The sequence below is a fragment of the Trachypithecus francoisi genome, unplaced genomic scaffold, assembly GCF_009764315.1.
Source record: "Trachypithecus francoisi isolate TF-2019V2 unplaced genomic scaffold, Tfra_2.0 Lachesis_group0, whole genome shotgun sequence".
Taxonomy (NCBI): Eukaryota; Metazoa; Chordata; class Mammalia; order Primates; family Cercopithecidae; genus Trachypithecus; species Trachypithecus francoisi.
Window position 1 is genome coordinate 46,774,256 of NW_022681453.1, and position 17,301 is coordinate 46,791,556.

Genomic DNA, 17,301 nt, shown 5'->3' on the forward strand with positions numbered 1-17,301 from the left:
GTTTGGCTTACAATCATTAAGGATGATTCTATAACCATGAATTTTTTTACCTTATAATGCTAGTACCTAGAATCCTGTCCTAATATAGCTGATAGAGTAATAACTGTCTCCATATTCATCTACAGAACCCACCAAACCACCAGCCAGTATCTTTGCCAGAAGTCTTTCTGCCACAGATATTGAAGTTTTCTGGGCCTCGCCACTGGAGAAGAATAGAGGACGAATACAAGGTTATGAGGTAGGCAAGACATATGTGCCTTGGGTCTGAAAGAGAATTTGTACCCCTTGATGAGTCCTCCAAGTCACATTCTTACAGGAAATGACCCACATTCCCACTTAGAGGCATTAGTTTTAGGCCTGGCTTCCGGCTGAACATTGATGGAAGCATTGAATACTCAGCTGTGAGACTACCCTTTGTCTGTGTTATATTCCAGAGGTATTTTTCGAAGTATATGCAAATCTAAGCATTTATGGGATGGTTGGCAAAATGAGCTTTGACTTCTGATAATGCCCAATAATGAACGAGGGTTGTATCAATCTACCATCTCACTAGGAAGCTGAGGACAAAAAAGGGAACCTTCTTACGGTGGATAATTTCTCAGGATATACGAAGTCCTTTGTCCTGATAGCTCTGCTCATGATGTGGTATAGAAAACTAACTCCATCATAAGAATCTGCATACAAAATCACCTGAAAACATTGGAAATATCCCCATTGGGTATGGTTTCCAAGGTCTTTCTGTTTATTTTCTTAGGTTAAATATTGGAGACATGAAGACAAAGAAGAAAATGCTAGAAAAATACGAACAGTTGGAAATCAGACATCAACAAAAATCACGAACTTAAAAGGCAGTGCACTGTATCACTTAGCTGTCAAGGCATATAATTCTGCTGGGACAGGCCCCTCTAGTGCAACAGTCAATGTGACAACCCGAAAGCCACGTAAGAACAGATTTGCTCAGAAATATTTTGGGGACTCATCACACATATCCCAAGTTTATTCCTTATCCCCACCTCCCAATGGTCATTTGCATACTAATTAGTAGCATGTGGATTCAAATTTCCCTCAGCATTTTAAGTGAACCTTTCTGTATACCATGCAAAATTCATTGCTCTGGAGGACAGAAAGAGAAATGTTTTTCTCCTTACTGGGAAGGGCTACTTCTTTTAGCTATAAATGTTAGGCGACCAACTGAATCTTTTTCCATTTGCAATGCTGTATCTCATCAGATTTTAGTGACCTTGAAGACACATATTAGTGCAATAGCCCATTAAATTGCCTCTACTCTCGAATTCTAGTAAGGAGATATTCCTCAGAATCAATTGAGACTTAATAATCTGTGACTTCGTATATCTTAATTTTTTTATAGCACCAAGTCAACCCCCTGGAAACATCATATGGAATTCATCAGACTCCAAAATTATCCTGAATTGGGATCAAGTGAAGGCCCTGGATAATGAGTCAGAAGTAAAAGGATACAAAGTAGGTAATTTCTTTTTTGCAGAGGCACCTAATCCTGCTGTGAGTTGGGGCAGTCTCCTCCATGAATCATACAGTTGTCTGCATTGTCAGTTTCCCTGGTGATGCTCTGCTACCCTGTAGGAATCGCTGCCTCCAACATGGTTTGATCTGAGTTGTAGTCTATGGTCAGGATTTAGACAATCACCTTAACTTTAGGTTCAGGCAGCATCAATCAGAAATGGGTAAAGACCCTGTGTTTGGGTCTCCAAAAATACCCTGAAGAACCACTTTTTAAACATTTCTACTGTCAGCTTTGTTTTGCTCCTGTCTCAGTTGTATTTTTTTTTTTAGTCAACTTAGTAGCCTCCTGATATTACCAATGATTAATCGTTTTTGTTCATATGTTTCTATAGTCAAAAGAGTTATATAAAGAAAAAGAAAAAAGAGAGAAAAAGCAGCAAAATTGGAGAAAATGTTTGCCTGACCCCATAAATGTTGGCCTGTCTTTAATGAGAAAATGAAAAGAACATGTCTGTAGCCTTGTTGCAGCAATTAAAAGGGGTTATAAATATCTTGCAAGGTTTCCAGCTACCTGTTGCTACCTAACAAACCAAGGGAAGCTAGGGGCTAAAACAGCAACAATGTATCATTTTGTATGACTTTGCAATGTGGATAGGGCCAGAATGGAAAGATTTTAGGGCTGGAATAACTAAGATGCTTCTTCACACACTTCTGGCTTCTTAGGTGGGATAGGTGGGAAAGCTGCGGTTGGCCAGTGATCATGCTCCCCATGAGGTCTCTCCCCACGGATAACTTGGGCTTCCTCACAGTATAGTGACCTCAGAGTAGTCAGACTTCTTACATAGTTGTCAGCTTCAAGAGGAAGAAAGCAGAAGCTGTCAACCCTTTTAAAAGCTAAGGATGAAACTGGCTACTATGAGGCCAGCTCAGATTAAAAGGCAGGGAAAATGGATTCTACGTCTTGTTATGAGAGGCAGCATGCATGTGCAGAGAGAGAAGGAACTGATGTAAACCAAATGCATGCAAACCAGAGCATGCATTGTGAAGACTGTGACTGCATTGAGAAGACTGTGACTGCACTGAGAAGACTGCACTGAGAGGACTGTAACTGCATTGAGAACATGCATTGAGAAGACTGACCAGGAGGCTAGCTCAAAACATCTGAACAGTGAATGAACTGAGGATATACCGCTGGATTAAAAAGCCTCAGAAGCATGATAACCACTTCACATATCTGAAGGGCTACTATATGAGATGACAAGTAGAATTTTCCCTCAAGTTTCCAAGGAACAAAACTATGGTCAATGGGTGAAGGCTACATGGAGATAAATTTTGGCTCTGTTTTGCCTTCTAGTAGTCAAATCTTGTAAAAAAAAATGAACCCTCAGAGGGTTCCCCATCACTGGAAATAATCAAGCATTACCTGCATCACCACCTAAAGAAAGGTCAGAAAGGGAAATATAGTGTGAGCATTTAATTATATAGCATTTTGTTCCCATTCAGTCCTAGAATGTTATGAGTAAATGACTTTTAAAAAGCGTTTGCGAAACCACAATCATTGGGTGATGCTGACAATGTTCTTGAACTCCAGTGGGTTTGTATGAATTCTTCAAAAGAAAAATGGTTGTTGCAATTTTGCAAGTCCCAGTTTTCATTACAAAAGAAAGAGTATAAACCTGGGACTGGTTGCATGTGCCTGTAGTATAAGCTACTTGGGAGGAGAAGGCAGGTGAATTGTTTGAGCCCAGAAGTTGGAGTCCAGCCTGGGCAATATAGTGAGACCCTGTCTCTAAATAAAAATAAATAAATAAAATGGAAGATTATAAAACCAAACCTAAGATTTTGAAATGTTTTCAGGCAGAAGAGCTTGGAAGTCAACATTTTCCAGAATCTTGTGAAATGGTCTTTTATCTACCACAAAACAAATGAAAGGATGGCAAAGGCATGCCTACTAGATAATATAAATGGCAGAAGCATGCAGGGCGGGAGTGGTAGCTAACTAGAGAGTGCTGCTGTCAAAGCGTACCAGCTGCTACTAACTTCCTGCCTCTGTTGCCTTGTGAAAAAGTGAGCACAATGCCCTAAACATGCCAATGTTTCAAAGATGACAGCAAAAAAGATTGTTATGTAAAATCTTCCAATTGTAAAATGTTGGCAACACTTCTAATTTTGTTTAGTTTTGCTTTTAAACAACACTAGAGGCAGTGGAATGCAGACCACATAAAATTGCTATGCAGTCTGAACTAAGCCTGCAGGCTGCTGGCTTGTCACATTTTTGCACAGAGATGTTGAGAGTAGGACATAGGTAGTGCTGTCAGGCACTAGGTAAAGAACCTAGGATCATCAGAAAGTAGTAGGCAAAGCCAGAGCTGGAATTGGGATTTGACATAGAAGGTGGCAAAGCCTTGGATAATGTGACGAGAGAAGGACTTGGAAGACCCTCCCTGTCATGGACTATTTTTCCTTCATCCACATGGCACAGTGACTTGTATTCCACTAGTAGAGAAACACTCCCTAAGAACTCATCTACAGAACTGTCACTGGGTCCTTTTCTAAAACTAAACCTTTCTAGGAGGGTCATATAATATACAGCAGAAAGAGATAGGAGTCTGAGCATGGTAGTGCATGCCTGTGGTCTCAGCCACTCTGGAGGCAGAGTGGGGAGGATCAGTGGAGCCCAGGAGATCAAGGCTGCAGTGAGTTATGATCATGCCACTGCACTCCAACCTGAGAGACAGAGCTAGACCTGTCTAAACTGTGAAAATAAAAAAAGAGATAGGAAACCCTGTTTGGGGTCCTCTATTGGCTATGTGACTTAAGGTAAATCACTTAAACTCTTTGGAACTGCATTTACTTTTTTATTAAAAGAGAAACTTCTAGTGTCTTCATTTTTTTCTGACCTTTTGCATATCCCCTATATCCCTAATCAGCCATTCAGCTTTCAGTTTTAGCTTAGAAGCCTTCCCTGATGGGCAGAGATCCCTTCATTTGCAAGATTTTTTTTTTTTTTTTTTTTTTTGAGACAGAGTCTCGCTGTGTCATCCAGGCTGGAGTCCAATGGCACCATCTCAGTTCCCTGCAACTTCCACCTCCCAGATTCAAGCGATTCTCCTGGCTTAGCATCCCAAATCATTAGGAATACAGTTGTGCACCACCACGCCCATCTGATTTTTGCATTTTTAGTAGATGGGGGTTTCACCATGTTGGCCAGACTGCTCTCGAACTCCTGGCCTTAAGTGATCTGTCCACCTTGGCCTCCCAAAGTGCTGGGATTACAGGCATGAACCACCGCACCTGGCCTACTTGCAAGATTTTTTTATAGTATAATACTTTCCGTCCTCTTGGGTAATTGTAATTAACTGACTTGCTGTGAATCCCCAGACTGGGGGCTTCCAGAGGACAGTGCCTGAATTGTCCCTATTATTTTTCCAGCCAAAGATGTGTTCACTATAGTTGTATTAGAATGGAGATTTCATGTCCTGAACTAAATTATTAACCTCTTAGTATGAAATAATATAAAAGAGTTTATTTGATCAGTTTTATCTATGACAAAAGAGATATGAGGTGGGATAGGTTGGAAGATGAATGAGGGAAGAGAAGACTAAAAAGAAAAGAAAGAAGGCAAGAATGAAGATCAGGCACGGTGGCTCATGCCTGTAATCCTAGCACTTTGGGAGGCTGAGGTGGGCAGATAACTGGAGGTCAGGCCTGGCCAACATGGTGAAACCCCATCTCTACCAAAAAAAATACAAAAACTAGCCAGGTGTGGTGGTGCACCTGTAGTCCCAGCCACTCGGGAGGCTGAGACATGAGAATCGCTGGAATCTGGAGGCAGAGCTTGCAGTGAGCTGAGATCTCATGGCTACACTCCAGCCTGGGCAAGAGAGCAAGACTGTCTCAAGAAAAAAGAGAGAGAGAGAGAGAGAGAACCATGAAAAGAAAGCAGATGTGATGTGGGCAGAATTGATTTCACCAAAACAAGGGAGAGAGTGAAAAAAAAAGAGAGAAAAAAAAATTCCTTCCAGGTACACCCATAGAACAGGGAGACAAAGCACAATAAAAATGTAGAAAGCTTAAGGAGTCCCTGGGAATTACACATGTTCCCCGGGTGAACTTGTAACTAGATTTGAAGTTCCTTTTCAGGTTACTGCTGAAAGAAAACGAATAGGCCAGGAGCTACCTAAGCTATTTCAGGCAACCAGGCAAATGTTAGCTGAGCAAGAAGCAAACCTAGATAATCTTTTTTTTCCCACCACTTTACCGATAGGAAAACTGAAGTCTGTTGAGTGTAGTGACTTGGAGTGCCTTCAGCTTTCTCAAGGGCAGGGATCATTATGTAAGCTGATGTTTGCTTCATGAACTGTGTCTAAAAGATTATAGCCATTTTTACAAGAAAAATTGGGTAATGATTATTATTTAGTTGCCACTTATTTATATTCATGCTCCCTCTCAGAAACTCTCATATGGCCTTGTGCTGGTAGCATCTTTCCAGAAAGGTCCTTCTGACACTTATTTTCTCAACACTTTTGCAGACATCTAGAAGATTCATTTGAACAGTATAGAATCAAGCAGGGTATGTGATGAGAATAAAGCAGGTCAAGACAAACACAAGGGCATCTCACCTTCCAGGAAAGATCTGCTGGGCTTAGTGTAGGACTTAGGGAAACGACTTATTTTTATAAGAATAAAATAGGTTGGGCACTGGGGCTCATGCCTGTAATCCCAACACTTTGGGAGACCAAGACGGGTGGATCACCTGAGGTCAGGAGTAGGAGACCATCCTAGCCAACATGGTGAAACCCTGCCTCTACTAAAAATACAAAAATTAGTTGGGTGTGGTGATGGGCGCCTGTAGTCCCAGCTACTTGGGAGGCTGAGGCAGGAGAATCACTTGGACCCAGGAGGCAGAGACTGCAGTGAGCTGAGATTGAGCGACTGCACTCCAGCCTGACAACAGAGCAAGACTCCGTCTCAAAAAAAAGAGAATAAAGTAAAATATTGGAACAAATTAAAACTAGAGAGCTTGGAACCATTTCAGATCTGTGCAGCAGACCAGGTGATGTAACCTATTTGAACCATGGATTGACACTTTTTTTCCAAATGCGATTTTTTATGTTGGTTCATTGTATTTTCTAGATCCAGACTATATCTAAATATTAGTGGCACCTCCATGTTGAGAATTTTTCTTCTAAGGGACAGAAGTGATGGATGTGTGTCAAGTGTGTGAAATGCTACAGAAACCACATGTGTTGGCAGTGGAGAAAAGAGTGGGTAACAGGGTTAGACCAGATGGTAGGAAAGGATACTTTCTGAGTTCCTCTTAATTTCCAGCTCAATCACTCCCCCTTCTTTTTAGGGATGGTACTGGAGGAGCCAGATACCCTACACCTCCTCAGCTACACCCCAAGGAATGTCACTGTAACTGGCTATACATTTTGATTGCTACATATACATGTGAATGTTTAGAGATAAATAATTTAAAGCATTAGCTCTCTGTATCCACAGGTTCCATATTCTCAGATTCAATCAACTGTGGATCAAAAATATTCGGGGGAAAAAAAACACAAAAAATAATACAATGAAAATGATGCATATTTTAAAAACAATACAGTATAACAACTATTTACATTATGTTAGGTATTATGAGTAATCTAGAGTTGATTTAAAGTATATGGGAGAATATGCTAAGGTTATACACAAATCCTCTACCATTGTATATACAGGACTTGAGTATCCACAGATTTTGGTATTTTAGGGAGGTCCTGAAGCCAGTTCCCTGAATTACCAAGGTACCAATGAACAACTCTCTCTCCTGCTTTCTCTCTCTCTCTCTCTCTCTGCGTGTGTGTGTACCTCCCATGATATCTCACCTCCCATGACATCTCAGGAAACTCTCCCTAGTGTCACTTTTAGGGTAGTATTAGAGGCTGAATAAAAAGTGAATCTGATTACAATGGAAGAGTTGACCTTTGCTAGAGAATTTGACCCATTAAATATGACTATTGTTTATCTCAGACTGACCCTTTCCAAAGTTAAGTTTTCCTCTGAAATACTGAAGGTGTTGGGGTGTGGGTTTATTTTCCCGTCTTCACTAAGTTGTCTGGATTCTTTAGATCTCAGCTTGGGTAGACGGTCTCAACAAGAAGCTGACTTTAGAAAGTTTGAGGCCCCAAATATTTTGCCAACACAAATCCTTAAGCTACTTTATGACATTAGAGCTAAAGTAGAGCATCTGATTTTAGTATACAAATTAAACTACCTACAGAGCCAGGCAGATAACATAAATGAGTTATGTTCAGTCGATTCAGAAACTACTACTAATACATATACTAAGCACCGTTCCGATTCATCTTAACTTTATATTTCGTTTTATTTTATTTAAGACAGAGTCTCCCTCTGTTACCCAGGGTGGATGTAGTGGTATGATCCTGGCTCACTGCAACCTTCACCTCCCAGGTTCAAGCAATTCTCCTGCCTCAGCCTCCCAAGTAGCTGGGAATACAGGTGCCCACCACCATGCCTGGCTAGTTTTTGTATTTTTAGTAGAGATGGGGTTTCACCATGTTGGTCAGGCTGGTCTTGAACTCCTGACCTCAGGTGATCCGCCTGCCTCAGCCTCCCAAAGTGCTGGGATTACAGGTGTGAGCCACCATGCCCGGCCTCATCTTAACTTTTTAATAACCCATGAAGGTAGGTACAGTTATTATCCCTAGTTTTACAGATGAAGAGCTATGACACAGAGTTTAGTAACTTGCCTTTCACATAGCTGGTATGTTGAAGACCTGGGATCTGAATACAGCAGTATGGATCCTGAGTTCTACATTTAGCCAGTTGGTTCTTCTGCCTGCCAGCAATAAATAAACATAGTAAGTGATAACAAAGTACTACAGAGAAAAAGAAGCCAGAGTGAGGGGAATAGAGAAAGCCATGGAGTAGACAGGAGAAATTTATTATTGTATATAAAGGCTAAGGAGCCACTTTCAAGTGGTGTGATTTCATTTGGGCCTTGGCAGCTCTCTGGGAATGTCCCAAGTACTGCAAAAAAAAAAGGAGGTGCAAAGGTCCTGAGGTAGGCATATGACAGTGTAGCAACATTGGAAGTGTTGGGACTATGACCAACTGCAGTTTGTGATTATTCAGAATGAGACTTCTCAACTCCAGCCAGTTGTTGCCAGACAGGAATATAGACCACTGGCTTAGTCTCTTTTATTCTGGATCACACTTTTGTAGAGTCTTAGGAACAGAGTACCTGAGACTGGGCAATTAATATGAACATAAGTTTATTGACACCTAGTGCTGGGAGGGAGAGTGAGGAACAAGGGAGAAGGGAGGAGGATAGAGAGCCGACTCGCCCTTTCATAACAGTACTAATTCCATCTGTGAGGGTGAGCCTAATCACCTCATGGCCTAATTATCTCTTAAAGATTCACCTGTTAATACTGTTAAAATGGCAAATTTCGACATGAGTTTCGGAGAGGACAAGCATCCAAAGCACAGTGATCAGTGTGGCCGTTTCTTCCAGTTGTTCAGTAGAACCCACAAATGTTTAATGGATAATTTCTTTGTTTTGAAATGGTCACATCTAACTCAAAAAAAAAAAAAATTAACACTATGACGGCCAAACAAATAATATATGCAGACTGATTATGACCCATGGGCCACTAGTTTTTTACTGTCTAATTCCCTTGGTTTGCATTCCCCAAGACAGATGCCAGAGAGGGAAAGCAATTTGTCCAGAGCCCTACAGGTGGTAGCCAAGCTAGTCTTAGTTAAAAATCCAGGCTCTGAAGCCAGGCACGGTGGCTCACGCCTGTAATCCCAGCACTTTGGGAGACTGAGGCAGGCAGCTTACCTGAGGTCAGGGGTTCAAGACCAGCCTGGCCAACATGGTGAAACCCCCATCTCTACTAAAAATACAAAATTAGCAGGGCATGGTGACACATGCCTGTAACGTTAGCTGCTTGGGAGGCTGAGGCAGGAGAATCACTTGAACCCGAGAGGTGGAGGTTGTAGTGAGCTGAGGTCACACCTTTGCACTCCAGCCTGGGCAACAAGAATAAAACTCTGTCTCAAAAAAAAAAAAAAAAATCCAGGCTCTGGAGCACAGACTGCCTAGGTTTGAATGTAGGATCCACCAGTCGTGGGACCTGGGGCAATTGCTTAACCTCTCCAGGTCTCAGGTTCTCATCTTTGAAATCATAATAATAACATGGCCTTCCCTAAGAGGTTATCCATGTAAGCGTTTAGAACAAGCTTGTCCAGCCCGCTGCCCACAGGCTGCATGTGACCCAGGATGGCTTTGAATGTGGCCTAACACAAATTCATAAACTTTCTTAAAACATAAGATTTTTTGCAATTTTTGTAAAGCTCATCAGCTATCATTAGTGTTAGCGTATTTTATGTGTGGCCCAAGACAATTTTTCTTCTTCCAGTGTGGCCTAGGGAAGCCAAAAGATTGGACACCCCTGATTTAGAACATACAGTGTTCAGACATTCGATAATGGAAGTAGTCTATAATATTTGCTGCTATTATCATTGTTCCCACAAATCCATTCTTTCCCCTTGTCTTCCACCCTAGATTATATCAAATGCAAGCACAGCCTTCAAGTCAATCAGCTCAACAAAGTGGTATAAATAAAGGTTTTACAGGACTTTATTTGGGTTCTGCTGTAGTCCCTAATATTGCAAGACTGATAAGCAGTGCTGATAAAAGGGCTGCTTTTTCCTAGAAGTGTTTCTTTTGGATTTATATTTGAAACAAGTTGAATCCTCTGAGCTCTTGCAAGGACCAGAGGTAAATCAAAGCAGCAATTTATTCCTCAAAGCCAGATGTGACCTTGCATCCCATCAGCCAGCCCATTCTCCTGGAGGGCTGTGATGAGAAGCTTTGACACTCCTGAATGTGCCTGAGGATTTATTTGTGCCTAATCATTAGCAAAGGGATGCTGGGTCTGATACAACTGATGCTGCGGAGAAGAAGGGGATGCTTATGAATCTTTCTACCTTAAGGAAATTGTGTTTTCCACCTTGTATTAGAGAGACATAAATTAAGGTGATGAAATGCCAGGGAACAGATGGGTTCGAAACCATTCTAAGGGAATTTTACAAATTTCACTTGTGTCTGGTTTTGTCTTGAGACACGAGAGTGACCTTATGTCTCTAGCCTCAGCAGATCAGAATTTACAAGGGATCTTAGGGAAGGATGAGCTAATCTCGTGCTTCTCAACATATGATCCTTGGACCAGCAGCACTGGCATTAGCTGGGAACTTGTCAGAAATGCAGATTTTCAGGTCCCATCCCAGAAGTAATCACAAACTCCAGGAATGGGGCCCAGCAATCTGTGCTCGAACACGTTCTCCAGGTGATACTGATCACGCTTGAATTTGAGAACTACTCATCGAATTCATCTAATCCATGATGCCTATCCCACAGTAACATCACCTGCTGATCTTAAAAAAAAAAACCTATAGCCTGGGTCCCACCTCTGTGCAGTCTTAGGCAGGCTAGAGTGGAACTGGAGGGGTTTCTGACCTCCTCACAGTCAACACTTTGAGCTAGAGAATTCTCTGTTGTGAGGCTGCCCTGGGCATTGTAGACTGTTCAGCAGCATCCCTGGTCTCTCTGTCCACTACAACAACAGGACCTGTTTAGACAAACATGTCTACAGACATGGCCAGATACCTCTCTGTGAGGCAAAATTGCTCCCCTGACCCTCCCACCCTGTTGAAAACCACTGAGCTATAGCATAAGTGTTTTACAAGCACCCCAGTGGTTCTAACATGCAGCCAGGACCAAAAGCCACTGACCTCATCCAACCCTATCTTTTTAATTGTCAGGGGAAACTGCAGAGGATGAGCTTTAGTGGTTCTATAGGTAAAGGCACACTTTCCCAGACCTGTATATTTTGTTCCTGATTGGAGTCCATGCCAGTCACAGCAGGCAATCCCAGGTAGGTAAATGTGTTTTTAGGAGGCTAGTTGGCCACCTCATCAAATGAATCCCACTCCAGACTCAGAACCCAAGGTGAAAACGGGACTGTTGTAAGCTTCAGATATGTCCAAGGTGACAATGGTTGCCTCTTTGTTACCTAGCCCCACAAAATGGGGTTCCAGAGGGAAGGAATGGGAGGTTACTACTGTTGCCTTTCAGATATCTTCTCCCTGTGCTGAAATGTCCTGTCTCTAAGAGTCATGATCATAACTTACTATGCCTGGCTTGTGCTCTGACCTTTGCCATGTATGTTCTCTGATTATCTTTAAGCCTTCAGAGATACTATTTTTTACATGCTTCCTCTAAGCTAGGCCCTCACCAGATTCAAACCTTGTGCAATTTTTTTTTTTTTTTTTTTTTTTGAGTCTTGCTCTGTTGTCCAGGCTGGAGTGCAATGGCGTGATCTCGGCTCACTGCAACCTCCGCCTCCTGGTGCAAGCAATTCTCCTGCCTTAGCCTCCAGAGTAGCTGAGATTATAGGTGTGTGCCACCACATCTGGCTAATTTTTGTATTGTTTGTAGAGACAGGGTTTCGCCATGTTGGCCAGGCTGGTCTTGAACTCCTGGCCTCAAGTGAGCCACCCACCTTGGCCTCCCAAAGTGCTGAGATTATAGGCGTGGGCCACTGCACCCAGCCTCCTTGTGCAATCTTGAAAACACACTCCAGAAGAGTGGGTATTATCGTCCCCATTTTACAGATGACTGAAGTAAGGCTCAAAAAGGTGAAGTGGCCTGTGATCCCCCAGTGGCCAAGTTTATTCTGATGCCAAAGCCCCTGATGTGTAACAGAGCACTGTACATCCTTAAGGAGCTACTCATTTTTTCCATTTTCCCAGGTGTGTCAACTGAGCCTCCGAGAGGCTAGGCAGTACGTAGAATCATGTTGCTGACGCCCCGTTGTAATATCCTTTCAGCTCTTTCCTCGGAATAAAATGGTAGCTGCAGTCATGGCCCTCACCACAAATGAGCCTTCCAAACGCAAGTGGGCAGCCAGACAACGTCTACATTCCCTGCATTTTGCTGATGCCCAGAGGTGAAAACAAATGAATGCTCCATCTTTGGAGCCTTTGTGAAGACGGCAGGTGACACCTGTTCTTTCTGTATTGGCAGGTCTTGTACAGATGGAACAGACAAAGCAGCACATCTGTCATTGAAACAAATAAAACATCGGTGGAGCTTTCTTTGCCTTTTGATGAAGATTATATAATAGAAATTAAGCCATTCAGCGACGGAGGAGATGGCAGCAGCAGTGAACAAATTCGAATTCCAAAGATATCAAGTGAGAATGCCTTTTTTTCTCCCTTTTCTCCTGCCTGTCTTATCTTATCAGCCTTCCAGATGAGTCAGGGCTTGAAAGACATTCAGCCTGCAAAAGAAGACATAAAGTAAAATGGAGGACACTACCCCCCTTCTCCAGATATTTGCTGGCCATAGGCAGTTTCATGCAAAAATCAGTTTGCCCATGTTGACTGATCTACTCAGTTGCTAATCAAAAATCAGATTAAAGCAGACACGAATCAGTCACTAAGGTTTTTCCATGTCAACCCATTTATTTTTCTATGCATCTATGTAACCCCAGAATTACAGTTTAGAAAGTTAAAAGCATGACTCAGTCAGAAGGAAGAAGGAAAAGCATTGTTAAGTATGCTGTAGCAGTTTTTCTCCAGTGAAACAGTATATGCAGTTCAAATATTTTGAATTTACTATGTATTTTGAATGGGTATATGTAACATGTGCATCAATGTATATGTCTCTCTATAGTCAAGATTATCTTCACTTTCAAATATTGTTGAACAGCATGTGAGAATAGCATATTCTTTTTGAGCAAATACATTCAATTCTGTTTTTACAAATACCATGTTTGTAAATATCTTAGCAGCATATTATTTTTTGTTGTTGTGTGTGATCTCTTTTATTTAAAGAAGAAAAAAAAAATAGCCAGATCCATGGAGACAGAGTGAGGCTAGTGATTGGCAGTGGCTGGTCAGTGGGGAATGGGGGCTTAGGTACTGGGTCTTCGTTTGGGGTGACAAAAAAGTTGAGGAGCTTGAGAGTGATGCTGATTGCACAACATTGGAGTATACTTAGTACCACTGAATTGTACATTTTAAATGAGTTAAAATGCTAATTTTGTTATGTATATTTTACAGCAATAAGAAACGAAAGACTGCGGTTAGATGTCTAAGTGTAGATTTTCACAGGCTTTCAGATTTAGCATTCTGGAGATTAGGGGAGCATTGAAGGCTGGAGATATAAATTTTCAAGACATCGGTAAAGAGATGATATTTTAAATTATGGACAAAATCCTCACCACCATCCTGACTTTTAGTCATGTAACATCCCTCTGCTAAGGGATGATATGCCAGTGTTTCTCAATGGAGTTTATATTTACTGCATTTTTTTTTTTTTTTTTTTTGCATACAAACACAAAAGCCATTTTTGTCTTAAAAGCAGGGACAATTGGATTCTACACTTCATCAAACAAAGCCTCTAACTTCTGTTGAAAGGGAGCCAGATTTTTGGTGAGATGTGGAAGTAATCTCAAGGCCATGAAAATACAAGACTGGGGTTTATTTATCTCACTTCATTTAAAATCTGACTTTGTACTTCATGCTTTCTTATCATTGCAGGGATTTTTTTTTTTTTTTTTTTTTTTGAGACGGAGTCTCGCTCTGTCGCCCAGGCTGGAGTGCAGTGGCCGGATCTCAGCTCACTGCAAGCTCCGCCTCCCGGGTTCCCGCCATTCTCCTGCCTCAGCCTCCCGAGTAGCTGGGATTACAGGCGCCCGCCAACTCGCCCGGCTAGTTTTTTGTATTTTTTAGTAGAGACGGGGTTTCGCCGTGTTAGCTAGGTTGGTCTCGATCTCCTGACCTCGCGATCCACCCGTCTCGGCCTCCCAAAGTGCTGGGATTACAGGCTTGAGCCACCGCGCCCGGCCAGGGATTGGTATTTTTAGGTAGACTGATGATTCCTGGTTTTATTCATTACAAAAACATATATTAAGCAACTATATTGGTGTAATTATTAGGTAACAAGGAAGTGACTGTGAGCCAAACATGATCTGTTTCAAGGAATTTTTCATTAGGTTGGTCAAAGAGATCTTACAAGATTGAAGAACCCCCGAATGACAGTTGATAGCTTCTTACTATGAAAAATGTAAGACCCATAAGAAAATGTAAAAAGGATTGAGGCTATTTTGTTTGGAGAAAAGGGATAGATTTAAACAGACATGGGTTTGGATCCCAATTCAGCCATTTACTAGCTGGGTGATCTGGGCACAAATTACCGCATCTGTTAAGTGAGGTAATAATAATACCTGGCCTTCATCCAGTTTTTGCAAGATTTAAGTGTCATATTCATCTGTGCCCAGCACAAAGATAGAGTTCAAAAGGGAGTAGCAATTTTCATAGAGTTCAAAAGGGAGTAGCAATTTTCATTTTGTTGCATCATTGACGTGGCATGGTATCTATCAGTACTGTTACTAGTAATATTGAAGTTTCTTCTCACATTAGATGGCAACATCCTTATTTTACAAATGCTTTGACAGAGGTACAGGGCTGTCCTCTACCCTACTCGCAGGTTCATAGCTAGGTAGTCATAGAACTGATATTTAAAAGCCATTAAGATCTTGATCATCATTTCCAGTAGAATCCATGCAGTTCCGCTGTTTCAAAAAGCCCCGTGGCTGCTCTTCCCTTTGAAGCCAGGATGGGGCTGTTTTGAGTGAATTTGTTCTCTCTTTTCAGATGCCTACGCAAGAGGATCCGGGGCTTCCACTTCGAATGCATGTACGCTGTCAGCCATCAGTACAATAATGATTTCCCTCACAGCTAGGTCCAGTTTATGACAAAAGTTATCTAAAGGACTTGCTGTTTATAATATAAGCAACATTTAGCTAGTTGTTTTGAAGACACCCAGTACTAAGTAATATTGTTGTTCAAGTACATCTTATTACTGGAATAAAAATGTTTTTTGCTTCTTTAGGAATGGCATTATACAGTACTTCCTCAAAGCAAATCTAGCTTTGTCTGAAGTTTCTTTGGAAACTCTGCAATGCACTGAAGACATCTGTAATATGATGTTACCAAAGCAGTTTACATATGTCCTTATATGCATATTTTTTATTATATATTTAGTGTTTTATAGAATTTTTTAAAGTTAACATAAAATGTAGATATTACTTTTTTTCCTCAGCTGTAAAATGCTATGGACAACACAATCATGCAATTATAATTTGAAAATATTTCCTTTAAAGACAGAGTTTGAAACTCATCTTGGTAAATAAATTGCAAATTACTTGTACAGTTTTACAAGGATCTCGTGGCAGAACAGCTGAAGACTTGGTCTATAACTCAAGGCTGCTGTATGCAAATTACTCTTCTAGTGGTTAATGCATTGAATCAAGTCCTTTTGACATGTACAATATGTTTTCCCATGCCGTTGTGAATTTTGTTGTTCAATACAACTTGAGATGGTTTCAGGAATGGCTGCAATCTCAAAAGCTAAATTTACTGCCCAAGAGGCACCTTGTGCAATATTCCCATCCCTGAATTTAGCATTGTACAGTAAGATTTTCTTTTCACTCAACTAAGTTAGCATTGTCTTTGTAGTAGCACTATCTTAGACATTAAATTTGAAGTAACATATATCCTGTAGTAACATAGACCAAAAGTTACTATAGTCACCCAAGTCTTTCAAAGGATAAAAGATAATTTTATTATCTTTAACTGTATCTATTTTGAATGTAAATTTTAAAAAAAAGTAAGTCTCTGTCAATGGATTAGTAATTTCTTTACAAAATTTCTTATATATAAAATGTGTATCTCTGTAATAATAGAGCCCTTCTTTTGAATCAAAATTACATATGGAGTTTGGAAAATTTCTTCTATTTCAACAAATAGTTGCTGCAAGAATTTTTAATATGACTCTATAAAAGACCTTTAGTACAACTGTATGGTTTCTTGATGATTCTGTTTTGCAATAGGTAGCCTAGTTGCTTTATATACTTTACCTTCTAAGTCTTAAAATCACACATTGGAAAATGACAATATCAACAAAACTGTATTCTTATGAAAAGAACTATTTGTTACAATGGGAAAGGTTTTGTAAGCAAACGCTAGTGGAACAGTGACATAAAAGGCAATGAAATTTTCTATAAACATTTTCTCATGTAAACATGCTGCCACCTTTTCTTCTTTCTCAGAGAACTCAAATTTGCTGTAATTTGTCATTTTTGCTTACAAATAATATAACTTTTCAACCTTCTTCTTATATTTATCCAATAAAGTCATAATCAGGATTCCATTTGTGTAAAAACTAGGGTGGTAACCGGAAAAAAAAAAATATTGTCAGTATTTCAAGCTGTGTTCCTTTCTTAGTTTGATATGGTTACTTCTATGTTAAAATAAAATAAAATTTAAAATCACATGCAAAAAAATCAACAAAATAATAAAATGAATGAAAAAAAATGACATCCAGGGAGTTCCCAACCCCAGTGTAAATGATATTTACCAGTGATCTAGCATATGTAATCTTTTTTAAAGGTATTGTTAATAAATATTCTGTCATTTGTAAAGATACTTGTCTTTTGGGAGCATTTTTCCTGCCTGCCTGTCAGGGAATTTGTTAGCTTACCTTTGTGCTAATTATAATTTGGGATCATAGAGGGACTCAAAAGTCTCTACCCAAATCTAAATGACCCAGAGCTATTCCTTTGGAACTGACAACCCTGAAGACACGATTTCAAATCCTCTTTGGAAGTAGAGAGGGTCCTAATCCACAAGTAAATGTCTTGAAGATGAGACTTGAATATTTTCTCTTGATTAGCT

The 17,301-nt window shown here is 40.5% G+C and overlaps 1 protein-coding gene across 4 annotated transcripts in view; it reads left to right on the forward strand.

Moving 5' to 3' along the window:
* The window catches only part of CNTN4 (contactin 4), a 1,029,443-nt gene extending 1,012,393 nt beyond the window's left edge, over window positions 1-17,050 (forward strand). For all 4 annotated transcript variants that reach the window (XM_033210483.1, XM_033210481.1, XM_033210482.1 and 1 more), the window contains 5 exons: window positions 126-238; window positions 755-941; window positions 1,370-1,482; window positions 12,584-12,752; window positions 15,220-17,050. In XM_033210483.1, coding sequence (XP_033066374.1) covers window positions 126-238; window positions 755-941; window positions 1,370-1,482; window positions 12,584-12,752; window positions 15,220-15,320 — 683 coding nt within the window. In that variant the 3' untranslated portion in view covers window positions 15,321-17,050. The remainder of the gene's footprint in view (window positions 1-125; window positions 239-754; window positions 942-1,369; window positions 1,483-12,583; window positions 12,753-15,219) is intronic.
* The last annotated feature ends 251 nt before the right edge of the window (window positions 17,051-17,301 follow it).